An 18,519-nucleotide genomic window follows, 5' to 3' on the forward strand; every position below is an offset into this window, starting at 1 on the left:
GTCACCAGGAGGAGGGAGGAGGGAGGGGAGTGATGATGTCATCAGGAGGGAGGGAGGAGGGAGGGGAGTTATGATGTCATCAGGAGGAGGGAGTGGTACTGCCTCCATCACTGAGAGAGAGAGAGAGAGAGGAGGAGGAAAGCAGCATCCTTCATCACACACAGAGGAGAGAGAGCGAGAGAGAGAGAGAAAGAGAGAGAGAGAGAGAGGAGGGACGAAGGAGAGGAGACGGCCGGACGGACTGAAAATACAGAAGAAGAAGAACAACAAAAAAGAGAAGAAGAAGAAGAAGAAGAAGACTGATGGTGTCATCTGAGAGAAGGACGAGAGACACAGAGACACAGACAGAGACGAGCAGGAGGAGGATTTAATCTGTCATCTGGGCCTGTGTGTGTGTGTGTGTGTGTGTGTGTGTGTGTGTGTGTGTGTGTGTGTGTGTGTGTGTGTGTGTGTTGGTGTTGGAGGGGGGGGGGGATCAGCTGATTGGAGCACACACGTCGGTGGGGCGGAGCCATGATGGGCAAGGATTACATGTTGGCCATCATCATAGTCAACTATGATGGTAAGACACACACACACACACACACACACACACACACACACACACACACACACACACACACACACACACACACACACACACACACACACACACACACACACACAGATGTAGTTTATGTGACCTGTATTCAGCAGTTTAATCTCTGAGGAAGTTTTAAAGAGACTGAAACTAAGAAGTGAAGCTTTATATTTAGCTTCATGTTCAAAGCAGCAGAGTTTACTATTAACCCTTTATAGGACACTCATCGAAAGGAAGGGAGGAACGATGGGAGGAAGGAAAGGAAGGAAGGACGGAGGAAAGAAGGAAGGAAGGAAGGTAGGGGGGAGGAAACAAGGAAGGAAGGAAGGTAGGGGGGAGGAAAGAAAGAGAGAAGGAGGGAGGGAGGGAGGAAGAACAGATGGAAGGAAGGAAAGGAAGAAGAAAGGGGGATGGAGGAAGGAAAGAAGGAAGGGAGGAGAGAAGGAGGGACAGAGGAAGGACAGATGGAAGGAAGGAAAGGAAGAAGAAAGGGGGATGGAGGAAGGAAAGAAGAAAGGGAGGAGAGAAGGAGGGAGGGAGGAAGAACAGATGGAAGGAAGGAAAGGAAGGAAAGAAGGACGGAGGAAATAAGGAACGAGGGAGGGAGAAAGGAAAAGAGGAAGGGAAGAAAGAAGGAAGGGAGGAAGGAAAGGAAGGAAAGGAAGGAAAGGAAGGAAGGATATTTTGGGATATTTACAGAAGTTACCAAATATAATTATTTGCCCAATAAAGGGTTAAAGGGAGGAAGGAAGGAAGGAAGGAAGGAAAGAAAGAAGGCAGGGAGGAAGGAAGGAAGGAAAGAAGGAAGGAAGGAAGGAAGGAAAGAAGGAAGGAAGGAAGGAAGGAATGAAGGGTATTTTGGGATATGTGCTTTCAGTCATTTAAACATGTAACTCTCACACTCGGTTCATATTCTGACTCATAATTAGTCTCTGCAGCACAGATCTATGATTCATTCATAAATACACCAGCAGTCATTAATAATGGGTTATAATGGAATCATAATGGGCTGGTTGATGCTTAATGAAGCTTCCAGAGGATAGAAAGCTTTACTATCATTATATTTAACATATAACTCATATAACTCATATAACTCATATAACTCTACTCTATGTGCTTTAAAGACAATACAAACAAGACCAGGCTAAAAAAAGATGAATCAATAAAAGAAGAAATAGAAGCAGCAGAAGATAAAGGCAGAGAAGAAGAGCAGAGTTTATTCTTTAGGTTTTATGATGTTTGATGTTTGTTCATCACTCACCTAAAACACTGTGATGTCATCCACTGTCTGAGCTTTATAAAAATATATTAAAGTTATCATATTTATATTTCTGTGTATTCTGAGTCCGTTTTAGAAAAGTCATAAAATAATCAGACTTCTATTGAGCTTCATCAGTGTGAGTTATTATAGTAACCATGGTAACCATAGTAACTATAGTAACCATAGTAACTATAGTAACTATAGCAGTGTGAGTTATTATAGTAACCATAGTAACTACACATTTACAGTCTGTTTAGCATCAGATTCCCTCTTAGTGTTTCCCTTCCTTCTTCCTTCCTTCCTTCCTTCCTTTCCTTCCTTCCTTTCCTTCCTTCCTTTCCTTCCTTCCTTCCTTTCTCTCTGCCTTCTTTCCTATCATATCTCCTCTTAGTGTTTCCTGTGTCTCTATGGTGGAAGTATAGTAACAAAAAGACTTTGATAGTAAAAACACTGTAACGTTGAAACATAGAAGATGAAGATTTGACTCATTCTGAAGCTTCATATTATAAGAGGTTTTGATTACTGCTGACTGTGTTTACACCCCCCCCCCAACCCTAACCCCCCCCCCGCCAACCCTAACCCCCCCCCCCCATCATATCGTTGTCTCTGGATCAGCTGATTCAGCGTTTTGTCTCTAAAGCTTCATTAATTATTCAGAGTCTTGTTTCAGTTTGACCTCCGATCAGAACATCATGTTCAGGTCCTCGGACAGGAAGTGTGTGTGTGTGTGTGTGTTCCTCATGGTGTGTGTGTGTGTGTGTGTGTGTGTGTGTGTGTGTGTGTGTGTGTGTGTGTGTGTGTGTGTTCCTCGTGGTGTGTGTATGTGTGTGTGTTCCTCATGGTGTGTGTGTGTGTGTGTGTATTCCTCATGGTGTGTGTGTGTGTTCCTCATGGTGTGTATGTGTGTGTGTGTTCCTCATGGTGTGTATGTGTGTGTGTGTTCCTCATGGTGTGTGTGTGTGTTCCTCATGGTGTGTGTGTGTGTTCCTCATGGTGTGTGTGTGTGTGTGTGTTCCTCATGGTGTGTGTGTGTGTTCCTCATGGTGTGTGTGTGTGTGTGTTCCTCGTGGTGTGTGTGTGTGTGTTCCTCGTGGTGTATGTGTGTGTGTGTGTGTGTGTGTGTTCCTCATGGTGTGTGTGTGTTCCTCATGGTGTGTGTGTGTGTGTGAGCAGGTTAAAGTCACCTTGTGCTGCAGTAACAGAACAGCTGACATGTTTTATGGATCAATAGTTTATAGTTATTATTAGCTTCAGTCTGACTCTCATATATTTAGATATATGATATATATATTTAGAAGTTTAAGAACCTTTTAATAATTATTCAGCAGATGTTTAAATGTGTAAATGTTTAATAATCAGAGTCACAGTGATGATGATGATGATGATGATGATGATGATGGTGATGATGATGATGGTGATGATGAACAGCAGCTCACCTGTCACTGTGTTTGTCTGCAGACAGGAAGGACGAACAAACAGGAAACAGCTGAAATGTAAACAAGAGAAAAGAGTCAAAGTGTAAACAGCTGATCTGCTGTTAGTTACGTACTCTAACAACAGTCCGCTCAGTCTAATGATCAGCTGATCAGTCTAATGATCAGCTGATCAGCAGGTTCAGGCTGTCAGGTATCACAGAGTCAGAAACTAAAGTGGGTCAGATTCAGCAGAAAAAGACTGAACCTCAGAGAAGAGACAAAGAGGAACGCAGAGTACATACTCGAGGGAAGGAAGTGATAATTAGACCCAGGTGACACGAATCAGGACAGGAAGAGAAGCTGTAGGACGAGCTGAGGCTGTAATGAGCTGTGCAGCCTGTAGGAGGCGCTGTGCTGAGGCTGTAATGAGCTGTGCAGCCTGTAGGAGGCGCTGTGCTGAGGCTGTAATTAGCTGTGCAGCCTGTAGGAGGCGCTGTGCTGAGGCTGTAATGAGCTGTGCAGCCTGTAGGAGGCGCTGAGCTGAGGCTGTAATGAGCTGTGCAGCCTGTAGGAGGCGCTGAGTCTGTAATGAGCTGTGCAGCCTGTAGGAGGCGCTGAGCTGAGGCTGTAATGACCTGTGCAACCTGTAGGAGGCGCTGTGCTGAGTCTGTAATGAGCTGTGCAGCCTGTAGGAGGCGCTGTGCTGAGGCTGTAATGATCTGTGCAGCCTGTAGGAGGCGCTGTGCTGAGGCTGTAATGAGCTGTGCAGCCTGTAGGAGGCGCTGAGTCTGTAATGAGCTGTGCAGCCTGTAGGAGGCGCTGAGTCTGTAATGAGCTGTGCAGCCTGTAGGAGGCGCTGAGCTGAGGCTGTAATGAGCTGTGCAGCCTGTAGGAGGCGCTGTGCTGAGGCTGTAATGAGCTGTGCAGCCTGTAGGAGGCGCTGAGGCTGTAATGAGCTGTGCAGCCTGTAGGTGGCGCTGAGACTGTAATGAGCTGTGCAGCCTGTAGGTGGCGCTGAGACTGTAATGAGCTGTGCAGCCTGTAGGTGGCGCTGAGACTGTAATGAGCTGTGCAGCCTGTAGGAGGCGCTGAGGCTGTAATGAGCTGTGCAGCCTGTAGGTGGCGCTGAGACTGTAATGAGCTGTGCAGCCTGTAGGAGGCGCTGAGGCTGTAATGAGCTGTGCAGCCTGTAGGTGGCGCTGAGACTGTAATGAGCTGTGCAGCCTGTAGGTGGCGCTGAGACTGTAATGAGCTGTGCAGCCTGTAGGAGGCGCTGAGGCTGTAATGAGCTGTGCAGCCTGTAGGTGGCGCTGAGACTGTAATGAGCTGTGCAGCCTGTAGGAGGCGCTGTGCTGAGGCTGTAATGAGCTGTGCAGCCTGTAGGAGGCGCTGAGACTGTAATGAGCTGTGCAGCCTGTAGGAGGCGCTGTGCTGAGGCTGTAATGAGCTGTACAGCCTGTAGGAGGCGCTAACAGGAGCTGCTAACACTTCCTGTGTCTCTGCAGACAACATCTGGACGGACCAGAACCTGCTGCTGGACCCGGACCTTCCCTCCGGCTGGAGAACCATCAAAGACTCCACAGGAACCTACTACTGGCACGTTCCCACCGGCACCACCCAGTGGCAGCACCCTGCACTCAGCAAGACGCCACAGATACTGGACACACAGGTAGAACCCAGAGAACAGCTTAGAACCAACACAGCAGGTAGAACAGGAAGTCATGGTCAGCTGAGCTTCAGTTCGTCTTCATCTGTGGTGTTTTATTCTAGCAGGAGGAAGCTGGACCACAGACCTCCAGCAGACAGACTGATGAAGCACCTGAGGCCAGGTAAGACACACACACACACACACACACACACACACACACACACACACACACACACACACACACACACACACACACACACACACACGTGTCAGTACAGATATATGAGTGTGGTTTTCTCTCTCAGATCTTCCTGGCATGAAGATTATCTGACCAACCACGACCGTGACTCCAAGGTAAGATGAGCTGTTACTGAACATTCACAGCTCAGTTATCACAAGGTGTTAAAGTTCAGTGTGTTAAACAGCAGTCAGGTTTCCATAGTAACAGATTCAAAGGTTTTAACCCCTTTAACCTAAATCACATGGACACAATAAAACCTCACTGACCCAGATACATTTATATATTTATATATTTATATATCAGTGTGAGGTTGGAGGTCACAGAGCTGCATCATGTGGATATATTATATATTATATATTATAATCATATTTTATGACTACACCGATTCATTCTTCTACATGTTGAGTAACGTCGCCCCCTCTCGATGAAACTCCCTAAAATATTGTTGAGACAGAACTGTTGAGAGTCCGTCCCAGAATATGAAAGTATGAGCTGTGATGTCACCGTTTAACATGTTCAGTACAAACAGTCATCTGCTGCTCTTTAATCTCATTTAATCTCATTTAATCTGATTCAGTCGACTCTCTGTGTCCTGATTTCTGTTTGTCACCCAGAGACTCACTGACTGTCTGTCTGTCTGTCTATCTATCTGTGTGTCTCTCTGTCTGTCTGTCTGTCTGCCTGTCTGTCTGTCTGTCTGTCTGTCTGTCTCTCTGTGTGTCTATCTGTCTGTCTGTCTGTCTGTCTGTGTGTCTGTCTGCCTGTCTGCCTGTCTCTCTGTCTGTCTGTCTGTCTGTCTGTCTGTCTGTGTGTCTGTCTGCCTGTCTGCCTGTCTCTCTGTCTGTCTGTCTGTCTGTCTGTCTGTCTGTCTGTCTGTCTGTCTGTCTGTCTGTCTGTCTCTCAGTGCTTTGCAGTGCGTTCTCTCGGCTGGCTGCAGGTAGAAGAGGAGGACCTGTCTCCAGGCCGCAGCAGTCTCGCTGTCAGTAACTGCATCCAGCAGCTGTCTCACAGCAACAGCCCCGAGCAGAGAGACAGGATGGGGGCCTGGGGGGAGGTAAGACATCTCTCTATCTCTCAGGCTGAGCCCAGACACTCTGTACTTGGATCCAGCATCTCATTGTTTGGGTCACTACTCAAAGCTGGTGAGCAGAGGTGAGGGTTGGGACATAGACTGACTGCTGAACTGAGAGCTTCACCTTCAGGACTAGTAGACAGAATCCACATCGCTCCTCCTGAATTAGAGGTTTAACAATCGGCCAGAGAGGTCAGCCCGAATATATCTAGTTGGTACCGCTCCACCTCCCATTCCAGCTAGGTGACGCTCCACATCGTTAGAGCTGATATAAGATGTTGGGGATCAGCATGTCTAGGCCCACACCTGATCCACACTCGACCCCAGACTATCCCTGCAGGTGGGGGGTCTACAGGGCGACTCCACTTTGTGTTTTGGGGCTGTGCCTCATGGATCAAGGTCCGGCCACCAGGCACTAACCGGTGAGCTCCCCTACCAGGTCTGGCTCCAGGAGAGTCCCTGGTCTTCCTCTCCTGGGCGAGGTTCTCACCTCCCTTTCATGCTGCTCCATCTGGGACCAGTGTGCCTTAGGAGACCCTCCCTGGGCCTGTTGCCCCTGACAACACAGCTCCAGGGTCCCAGGGACATGATGAGGTGATGATTGTTGGTGGTCTGTTTATGTTTACCTGTCTCTCTCTCTGCAGGGTCGGGAGATGATGCTGGTTCTGAAGAAAGACACGTTGTCCTTATTGGACCCTTTAGACAACAGCCCCCTCCACTGTCAGCCAATCATCAACATCCGTGTGTGGGGGGTGGGCTGCAACAACGGCAGGTGAGCCAATCAGGAAGCTTTATAGCTGTGTGATGTCACAGTGCAACTCTGTGATGTCATCAGGCTTCTTTTCTCTAATAGGACAGTCTGCATGAGGCATGACGCTCTGTTCACACCTGCTCAGTAACAACACACAGGTGTGTTTGATTTATACACCTGATGGAGCTGAGCTAACCACACAGTGAAAGGTTTCATCTGAACAACAGAGCAGTACCTCAAACTGTACTTTAGTACTGTAGTGAATGTACTCAGTTACTTTCCATCACTCGCTCACAGTTTGAATGTTTGTCACCTTTGTGTTTGTTCTGCATTAACAGTCACTCTCTCTGTTTCTTTAATGGCTCACCCCCCCTCCACCAGGGACAGGTAAACCTCTACCGTTACCTCCTCACATCCTCCTGCATGCGCTCTCCATCCACCTGCTCGTCACATGATCACCTGCCCATCCTAACCACTGTGTGTGTCTGTGTGTGTGTGTGTGTGTGTGTGTGGTGCGTTCAGGGACTTTGCCTTCGTGGCTGGAGATAAGGACAGCTGTATGTTGAAGTGTCACGTGTTTCGCTGTGACGCTCCAGCGAAGGCCATCGCCTCGGCGCTGCATGAGATGTGCTCCAAGGTCAGAACGTTATTTTATTACATAACACCTTCAAATTTCACTCTGATATTATTTTTGGAGATGTCCTTCACATCCTGCTCTGCTCTGATTAAAACAGTCTGTGTTTCATGTTCTTCATTCAGGAATATAAATGACTATATTTGACACATTTGTTATTATACACTGATGAGTTTGTGCTGTAGAGCTGCTCATCCAACTGCAGGAGGCGCTGTTATTGATTTATAATATTTTCTCAGGATTTAATTGTTCACATTCAATATGTGTATGTGAGCAAGATCAGACAAAAGATTAAAATGTTTAACAGTATTATGGTCTGTATTAGGGTTGTGAATGATAAACCGATGCGACTGGATATTCGGTTCAATAAGTGAGAGATATGGCTGCATCGGTAGCAGCCTCCTCAATCGATACCAATTAGCCACGAATTCCTGGATGAATCGGTTGTAGAGTCGTGGATCGGTTGTAGAGTCAGGGATCGGTTGTAGAGTCGTGGATCGGTTGTAGAGTCAGGGATCGGTTGTAGAGTCGGGGATCGGTTGTAGAGTCGTGGATCGGTTGTAGAGTCGGGGATCGGTTGTAGAGTCGGGGATCGGTTGTAGAGTCGTGGATCGGTTGTAGAGTCGGGGATCGGTTGTAGAGTCGTGGATCGGTTGTAGAGTCGTGGATCGGTTGTGGAGTCATGGATCGGTTGTAGAGTCAGGGATCGGTTGTAGAGTCGTGGATCGGTTGTAGAGTCAGGGATCGGTTGTGGAGTCATGGAACGGTTGTAGAGTCAGGGATCGGTTGTGGAGTCGGGGATCGGTTGTGGAGTCAGGGATCGGGTATTGCGAGACTTGGAGTCGGTTGGCGGTATCAAACACGCGCCAGCGTCTCTAAAACAACGTGAGAGCTGAAGCTACTCGGTAGCTCCGTAGCTGCCTCGCTGGTATTAGCATGAGTGATAAACAAGTGTCAACACGGAAAACGGAGGAGGTGAAGAGCGACAGCGTCAGCCTGAGTGATGGAGCTGATCATATAACACGATGTTCTCTGCTACTTTTACCTCTGGAGTTCCCGTCCAACACTTCAGCCAGACTTTTTTTTGGTCCATGTCTAAAAATAATTACATTGTGTGATTTTGTTGTTCTGTTGTTTTTTTTTTTTTGCCATTAAGCCACAGTGCTTGGGGGGATATGTGGTCTTTTACATATTATAGAAACTTTGCCCGATCACCTAACTTCGGTAATCTTAAAGTATGAGACGGAGAACAGAAGTTGTCGAACAGCCAACTGGGATCTTTATTGCAGATATTCAGCATCAATACAAACTGCAAAGAATAGGCCAACGAACGGCAAACAGCCCCGAGGCCCCCGAGGCCCTTACAGACCCTTTATACCATTGATTGCGTGTGGTGTCGTGCGTCATTGTGTGCGTGTGCCAGGTCAAGTTGACCTGGCATGTCAGCCCGACCTGGCATGTTGAGGCTCATATTCAGTTCCTGGAATTATATTCATAAGTGATGGTGACCAGATCTCCCTGGGAATGTTAGGCATGGTGAAAAACAACTCCTTACAAGGATTTGATGGAATAAACATGGTAAGGCCTGTTGAGAAATCTACTGACCTGACCTTTCGCCTCTACTGGTATTTTCCTCATTCCCTCTTCTGATACACACACATGCAGTAACTGCCTCTACAATATTTGCAAAATAAAATATTGTACTGTCACTTTCATAGAATTGGCTTCTTTACTTTATAAAATATCTACAACAAATATTAACTGTAGAATCGAATCGTATCGTTCTTACACTGTATCGAATCGAACTGTAATAAAAAGATATCGTTTGTGAATCTAGATGCATATCGAATCGTTTATCACAGAGAGATGTGCAACCCTAGTCTGTATGAGGTTTACAGTAGGAACGAATGTGCTCAGAGCTGAGAGGTGCAGACACAGTATTTTATTTATTGGTAACGTATTTAGAAACAGACTAATGATGATAATAAATAAAGTCAGAAATAAAGTTGAGTGTTACTTTGTGTGAATAATGGTGTGAACGCTCATCTTACAGACTCTGAGCCAAACACTTTGATCTGTGTGTGCAGATAATGTCAGAGAAGAAGCTGGTGAGGCCGTCTCGCTCTCTGACCATGGAGAGTATCTCACCTGAGGATCTGCCCAGACAAGGTGACCCGCCTGCTCTGCTCTCTGTTTGGTTCTCTACTCACCCCTCTCTGCTCTCTGATTGGTTCTCTACTCAGCCCTCACTGCTCTCTGATTGGTTCTCCGTTGTGTTTCAGTGGAGTTTCTGGAGGCGGTGAGGAAGGAGGTCCAGAAGTTCGAGGTCCAGTACATCGGTAACCTGCCAGTGTCCAGAGCCATGGGTAGGACACACACACACACACACACACACACACACACACACACCTGTGTCAGCTGATCAGCAATACTTATTAATAAATATGTTATTATTGTTATATTAGTTGGAACGGGCATCTGGAAACTAACTTTTATTTTATCAATTAATTGGCTAATTAGAAAAATGATCATCAGGTTAGATGATGATGAAAATAATTGTATTGTAAGTGTTGCCATAGAAACCGTGTGTGTGTGTGTGTGTGTGTGTATGTGAGAGCAGGTATGGAGGTGTTGAACAGAGCGATAGAGAGCATCATGAACTCCACAGACAGAGACGACTGGGAGCCGATCGTCATCCACGTGACTGATAACATCCTGTCTCTGTGGAAAGGACAGGTGAGACTGATACCTGTTCTATCTGTTCTGTTCTACCTGTCCTGTTCCACCTGTTCCATTGGTTCTACCTGTCCTGTTCCACCTGTTTCATTGGTTCTACCTGTCCTGTTCTACATGTTCTACCTGTTTCATTGGTTCTACCTGTCCCGTTCTACATGTTCTACCTGTTTCATTGGTTCTACCTGTCCTGTTGTACCTGTTTCATTGGTTCCACCTGTCCTGTACTACCTGTTTCATTGGTTCTACCTGTCCCGTTCTACATGTTCTACCTGTTTCATTGGTTCTACCTGTCCCGTTCTACATGTTCTACCTGTTTCATTGGTTCTACCTGTCCTGTTGTACCTGTTTCATTGGTTCCACCTGTCTTGTTCTACCTGTTTCATTGGTTCCACTTGTCCTGTTCTACCTGTTTCATTGGTTCTACCTGTTTCATTGGTTCTACCTGTCCTGTTGTACCTGTTTCATTGGTTCCACCTGTCCTGTTCTAACTGTTTCATTGGTTCCACTTGTCCTGTTCTACCTGTTTCATTGGTTCTACCTGTCCCGTTCTACATGTTCTACCTGTTTCATTGGTTCTACCTGTTTCATTGGTTCTACCTGTCCTGTTGTACCTGTTTCATTGGTTCCACCTGTCCTGTTCCACCTGTCCTGTTCTACTTGTTCTACCTGTTCCATCGGTTCTACCTCTCGCTGACAGGAGGGCGAGGAGCCATTTTGGGAGTGCCAGGTGCGTTTCCTCACCTTTCTGGGCGTCGGCCATGACAATCACACCTTCGCTGTGATCGTAGACGGCGGTACGCAGCGCTTCGAGTGTCACGTGTTCTGGTGTGAACCCGACGCTGGAAACCTGTCTGAGGCGGTCCAGGCTGCGTGTATGGTGAGCTCACTCAGAACACAACAAATACATTACTCAGGACTTTAACTCATATTTAGGTCATTAATGGATAAAATAATTTATTATAATGGAATATATAAAAGTCAGTATTAAATAATAATAAAACAGAATGCAATGAAAACTGAGTGGATATTAAACATGGATCAGAAAATAAACTGAAATAAACCGTTAAATATATAAATATCCTCCAGTAAATCTTACAGTCAGAATGAATTGATTCATTACTAATTAACTGATGAATCCTCTGAAGTTGAGCAGATACATCAGTGAGTCAGATTTTCTCTCTAATCTTTTCCGTCCTCAGGTTCAGTATCAGAAGTGTTTAGTGGCTCAGACTCCTCCTCCGAGGACCAAGTCGTGGCACGCGACCCCGACGAAGGTCAAGCGAGCCAACTCGATGGACGGCGCCACCTTCCCCCCCCTCACCTCCCGTCTCCCTGGCAGCGGCAGCACCTCCATGATGTCCAGGAGCGCCAAAAGCAACGGCAACGTGAGGAAGGGCATGATGGCGTTCTTCGAGACCTTCCGAAACAAACAGGCCGCCACGTCATAATGACGGGGGCGGGACCACCGGAGCCACCTGAGCGCCTGATTGGCTGAACTGTCTGTGGCTCTGATTGGTCCGACCGGCTGATTCTGCCGCCTTCACATCACCAGCGACGAGCCGGACGCCTGTCCACCTGTTTGAACCTGTCGCCGTGACGTCAGCTTCACCTGTCGTCATGGTTACAGCCGTCGCTCAGTGACGCTAACTCCGCGTTCAACAGGACGACGAACACCTGCTGCAAAAAACACCTGACAGCTCAGACCTCCATCGACCAATCATCATCCAGACAAACATAAGACGTGTTGACAGAATAATACGATGTTAAAATTTCAGGTCTGTAGCAGCTGATCACGTAATAACGACCGATGACGTAATAACGACAGATAGCGTAATAATGGCAGATAATGTAATAATTTTGACATTTTTAATGTAATAAGCCGATAACATAATAAGATGGAAGTGTGAAACTTATTACATTAAAAACGTGCAAAATTATTACGTTATCGGCCCTTATTACGTTGTCAGCTGCTACGCGGTCCTGGTAAAGCACACGCTGTCATGGTTTAAAGGGACCTAACGAGTCAAAATGCTGTGAAACAGATTTACTGCCACAGTGTCTGATGATTTAAACTGGTGCGACTGTCACAATCTCCCAGTTCTGCCTTCAGAAACCAGTTACAGACCAGCTAACAACTAAAATACACAAACTGTGACTTCACATCAACAGGTTGTAACTGAGAATACGTCACAAAATAGTTCAAAAATAAGTGAAAAGTTGAAATAGTTAGTTTAGTTAATGGACACACAGCTGTATGTTAGTTATATGAAAATATATTGGAACCGTATCCACATTTAGATCATTAATAGTACTAAAATAACATCCAGTTTGTATTCCGGTCGTATCACATTAGCTATATAAGAGCTGCGAGGGAACAAATATCGCTCAAATTTAGCAGAAAAGTCAACTACATTTCCCAGAAGGCATTGCTGTCAGAAACATCGGCTCCACTTTACAGGTCCTTTAATTTTATATGAATTTCCTGGAAGTGTTGTGTGTACTGCAGGTATTTACACGAGGGCTGATCAGCAATAATAATAATAATAAAAAACAGAATAAAGTGTTAAAGTGCAGACTGAGTTGATAATTTGCTCTTTGACAGAAAATACTTAACTCATATTAACATGTGAGGTTGTTTCTTATATGTCCTGAAACTCTGTCAAATAATTAAAAAAGTTAAACAAGTGAAAAGTTACTCCGAAACTTTCTGTGGAAATTAATATAAAATGAAGCGACCTGTAAAATAAATCGACCAATCAGAGGGCTTCATTCTCTGTCACCGGGCAGACTGGAGCCAGGCAGTTATTATTAGAACATTCTAGAATCTGATGTCACAGCTCAGCAGGTGCAGAGGCTCATGGGTAATGTAGTCCCTGAAGAGAAAAACATAAAATGAATCAAACAGTCGTGAAGAAGCCCAGAAATTATAACTTACTCACAACATATATTTAATTAAAAATCACTTAATCTATTATAATTTTTAAATAAACCATTAAGTCACAACTGTAGTGAAGGTTAATTATATTATTTAATATTTTCAACTTTTAAGGGATTTTTTACACCACAAAAAACCCTTTAAACTCTAGAAAATGCCTTTAAATATTACAGATCATTGAATTATTCATTAGATAAAATCCTGTTAAAAAATAACAATAACACTGTAGTTTAAGGATTTTGTAAGACTTAAATAATTAAATTAAAAACCTATTAAATGGTTGACATAATGCATCAAAACCTGTTAATTTAATTTATCATAATCCATCAAATTAATTCACTATGCAACTTCATATAATCTCAGTCAGTTATTGATGAATCTTCCAGTTAAACACCTGAATCACATTAACAGGTAAATGATTACAGCTCATCATCAGCATCATCAACGCCTTCGCTCTGAGCTTCAGTCACAGGAAAGCTCCCAAATCACATTTATTCTTTATTATTATTATTAGTTGTTAGGGCTGTCAGCGTTAACATTTTAATCGTGATTAGATTAATGCAATCCATAACGCGTTAATTTTTTTTAATGGCATTTTAATGTTGCAAGCCTTTTTGTCCCTTCTACTCCCCCGTAGACGGCTCCTCTAGCTGTAGCGCTATGCTTTGAAGTGGCCTCCTGCAGTAAACCTACCGCGCTGATGGAAAGTAAGAGAGCTACTGGACTTTTGAACGGCTTGTTTAACTTTAAAACACTTCCAGACGCTTCAGTTGACAAGTCAAAAGTAAAATGCAACCTGTGTCAAACGGAGTTTAACTACCACCGGAGTACGTGGAGTTTGAGTTAGCACCTCCACGCTAAACACCCAGGTGCAGCCAAGTCAGCCTCAGCTCCACCAAAGGACCATTTTGGAGTGTGGGAGTCGCAGCAGAGCCGTGATTGATTCCCAGTTAAGACACTCTGGTAAGAAATGCTTTACATTATGGGCTTAAAACTGCCTTCAAATGGAAAATAACAGGATTTTAAACATGCAATTCAAAACGCCATTAATCACGATTTTAAAAAATAATCGCTTGACAGCCCTATTAGTTGTATTAAAAGGAGCTGAAACAATGAGTCCACTTTAATAAAAAGCTTTAATGTGACTGACAGCAGCTTCCTGTCACAGTTCAGATGGAAACTTTTATTTTACTGATGAAACTTTTGAAGTGAACGAACCTGATGAGACGAATGAGACGTTGAGCTTCAGTCACTGCAGACGGCGTTAAATCAGCCGTCACACATCAGTCTGTACGGCTGCACATCTGATGAATGGAGCAATAATGAACAAACTGACCAGCACAGTCTGAATGTAGAGACTGAATCACTGACTTCATACTTAAAGACAGAAGAGTATCAAAGCTTCACCATCATAACTTCATTCATATTTTCTGCAGTTTAGTTGAATTTAACTTTTACTACATTAAAAACACGTCAAACATAAACTTCATGAACACGTTTAAAACCTGCTGCTGTTTGTTTCCTTCAGCTAAAAGTCTTTTTACTTACAGATAAATATACAGAATATTACAGCTGCAGCATGATGATGATGATGATGATGATGATGATGATGATTTAATTTTGTTCGTACTTCAGAGAAAAGTGATGAATGCAGTTTCTCTTGAATCACTCGCACGTTAAGAACAGATGTTCCTGCATGATGCTGCTGCTGCATGTCATCCACACTCAGCTGGAAACAGGGTCAAGGCATCACAATGATAACAGTAATAATAATAATAATGATGATGAAGATGATGTGTCAGCACCCTGAATCAGTCTGAGTAAATCCTGCTCGTATTAAACAGAAGAAGGTGTGGAGCGCCTCCTACAGGCTGCAGAGCTCATTACAGCAGGTTAGTTATTGATCGTTGGTCTTTCAAATATTCCTTAAAAATAATAAAAACCTGAAGAATGTTTAATGAGCCGTAGTTAAAAAATAAAAACAGGTATGATCCTTTAATTTGCTGCATGTCAGTCGACCAGGTGAGCAGGTTGATCACCTGGTCACCTGATCACTGGTCAGCTGATCACAGGTCACCTGATCACTGATCACTGGTCACCTGATCACTGGTCAGCTGATCACTAGTCAGCTGATCACAGATCACCTGATCACTGGTCACCTGATAACCTGATCACCTGATCAGTGATCAGCTGATCACTGATCACTGATCAGCTGATCACTGGTCACCTGATCACAGGTCAGCTGATCACAGGTCAGCTGATCAGCTGATCAGAGCCTCGTTAACATATTCTATACGATAAACTGAAATGCTGCATTTTTTTACAGTGTAGTTTTATGTTTTTTTGTTTTTTTTTAATAACTGATGACCTCGTTCTCCTTTAAACCCGAAACTCTTCCTCTGTGACGATGATGACGATGATTAACCGTAGAGATAACGTAGAGATTAAAGATGTATCGTGTATGTATTCGCTTAAAGCTTCATATGTAGAGAATAATTAAACCCTGCAGTGACTGATTCTGACCACCAGAGGGCACAGCAGTGAAATACTGTTCACTGGATTCAATAAGGACAAAAACTTCAGTTATAAACTAAAGTTCAGCAGAGTTTCGGCCGCTGTGACGAAAAATAATCCTAAATAATCAGTTAGAGTTACAAAGTTACAAAACTGAAATATTAAAAAAATGACGTAACACGGCATCGTATGAAAGTCCGTCTGTCGGAGCTGAATACCGATAAATTCACTTTGAGTGATCTAAATTTTACAAAATCAATAATTAATTCAAATAAATCACAGAAGCTTTTATTTTTTTTAACTATTGAAAAGTTTCAGAACATTAAAAAAGGTGAAGTTAAGTTTTGACTTTTGAAGTTTCGAGTTGAAATATTAAAAAGAAAAAGTTTTAACACGTCAAACATAAAAAAAACCCTGAAAATGTGTCAGGAAGGTTTTAACATCTGGAGAAAAAAAGTTAAATATTAAAAACAATATTTCATGAGTCCTGATATATTTTTTAAATTGTAATATTGTGAGAATATTAAATTACTTTAATCTCATAATATTAACATTTTATTCTCGTTAAAACACTTTAAACGTTTTTTGACGATTGTTTTTCTGAACAGCGGCACGAAAACTCGAAAGTCTCTCACGGTGCTTCAAAATAAAATAAAAAGAACAGACGTGTGTGTGTGTGTGTGTGTGTGTGTGTGTGTATGTGTGTGTATATGTGTGTGTGTATGTGTGTGTGTGTGAGAGAGAGTGTGTGTGTGTGTGTGTGTGAGAGAGTGTGTGTGTGCGTGAGAGAGAGAGTGTGTGTATGTGTGTGTGTGTGTGAGAGAGAGAGAGTGTGTGTGTGTGTGTGTGAGAGAGAGAGTGTGTGTGTGTGTGTGTGTGTGTGTGGCGCCCCCTTGTGGACAAGTATTCACTGAATGTACAGTAGCAGGTCAACAGAAGTGAAATCCAGACCATAATATTTAGTAACCACAGTGACGGGTTGTCCAGCTGCCTCCTGATTGGCTGACGAGCCCGGTCACATGACTCACCTGTAGATTCACCTGCAGCTGTTTTTGATCCTTCGTGTCTAAAAATGATAAAATGATGTCATGTAGAAAATAAACCAAAACTGTCAAATAAAGAAATAAAGAAATAAAAATACTATTTGTCTTTGTCCCAGAGGTACTGGGAGGTACTGGGAGGTATTGGGAGGTATTGTGAGGTGCTGTGAGGTATTGGGAGGTGCTGGGAGGTACTGGGAGGTGCTGTGAGGTGCTGGGAGGTGCTGTAAGATACTGGGAGGTATTGAGAGGTGCTGGGAGGTGCTGTGAGGTATTGGGAGGTGCTGGGTGGTGCTGGGAGGTACTGGGAGGTACTGGGAGGTATTGGGAGGTGCTGGGATGTATTGGGAGGTATTGGAAGGTACTGGGAGGTATTGGGAGATGCTGGGAGGTATTGGGAGGTGCTGGGAGGTACTGGGAGGTATTGGGAGGTGCTGGGAGGTAATGGGAGGTATTGGGAGGTATTGGGATGGATTGGGAGGTGCTGGGACGTACTGGGAGGTATTGGGAGGTACTGGGAGGTATTGGGAGGTACTGGGAGGTATTGGGAGGTGCTGGGAGGTACTGGGAGGTGCTGGGAGGAGCTGGGAGGTACTGGGAGGTGCTGGGAGGTGCTGTGAGGTATTGGGAGGTATTGGGAGGTATTGGGAGGTACTGGGAGGTATTGGGAGGTATTGGGAGGTATTGGGATGGATTGGGAGGTATTGGGAGGCACTGGGAGGTATTGGGAGGTATTGGGAGACATTGGGAGGCGCTGGGAGGTATTGGGAGGTATTGGGAGGTATTGGGATGGATTGGGAGGTATTGGGATGGATTGGGAGGTACTGTGAGGTATTGGGAGGTGCTGGGAGGTGCTGGGACGTGCTGGGAGGTGCTGGGAGGTGCTGGGAGATATTGAGATGTATTGAGGGGGTACTGGGAGGTACTGGGAGGTGCTGGGAAATATTGGGAGGTATTGGAAGATATTGGGAGGTGCTGGGAGGTGTTGAGAGGTATTGGGAGGTACTGGGAGGTATTGGGATGTACTGGGATGTACTGGGAGGTATTGGGAGGTATTGGGAGACATTGGGGGGGGCGCTGGGAGGTATTGGGAGGTACTGGGAGGTATTGGGAGGTATTGGGAGACATTGGGGGGGCGCTGGGAGGTATTGGGAGGTACTGGGAGGTATTGGGAGGTATTGGGAGTTACTGGGAGGTATTGAAGGGGTACTGGGAGGTATTGGGAGGTACTGGGAGGTATTGGGAGGTGCTGGGAGGTATTGGGAGGTGCTGGGAGGTATTGGGAGGTATTGAGAGGTGCTGGGAGGTATTGGGAGGTATTGGGAGGTGTTGAGAGTTATTGGGAGGTGCTTGGAGGTGCTGGGAGGTACTGGGAGGTATTGGGAGGTGTTGAGAGGCATTGGGAGGCATTGGGAGGTATTGGGATGTATTGGGAGGCATTGGGAGGTATTGGGAGGCATTGGGAGGTGCTGTTAGATACTGGGAGGTGCTGGGAGGTATCGGGAGGTGCTGGCAGGTACTGGGAGGTGCTGGGAGGTACTGGGAGGTATTGGGATGGATTGGGAGGTACTGGGAGGTATTGAGAGGTATTGGGAGGTATTGGGAGGTATTGGGAGGTACTGAGAGGTGCTGGGAGGTGCTGGGAGGTGCTGGGAGGTATTGGGAGGCATTGGGAGGCATTGGGAGGTATTG

The 18,519-nt window shown here is 45.0% G+C and overlaps 1 protein-coding gene across 1 annotated transcript; it reads left to right on the forward strand.

The window, feature by feature from the left end:
- Positions 1-513: 513 nt before the first annotated feature.
- apbb3 (amyloid beta (A4) precursor protein-binding, family B, member 3) lies at positions 514-11,786 on the forward strand. The gene is made up of 13 exons (XM_053332222.1): positions 514-562; positions 4,762-4,925; positions 5,027-5,085; positions 5,210-5,258; positions 6,050-6,199; positions 6,862-6,989; positions 7,350-7,355; positions 7,491-7,605; positions 9,690-9,771; positions 9,885-9,968; positions 10,223-10,338; positions 11,036-11,215; positions 11,538-11,786. The coding sequence occupies exons 1-13, from the start codon at positions 514-516 to the stop codon at positions 11,784-11,786; spliced, it is 1,431 nt and encodes a 476-aa protein (XP_053188197.1).
- Positions 11,787-18,519: the final 6,733 nt, after the last annotated feature.

This window comes from Scomber japonicus, chromosome 13, assembly GCF_027409825.1.
Source record: "Scomber japonicus isolate fScoJap1 chromosome 13, fScoJap1.pri, whole genome shotgun sequence".
Taxonomy (NCBI): domain Eukaryota; kingdom Metazoa; phylum Chordata; class Actinopteri; order Scombriformes; family Scombridae; genus Scomber; species Scomber japonicus.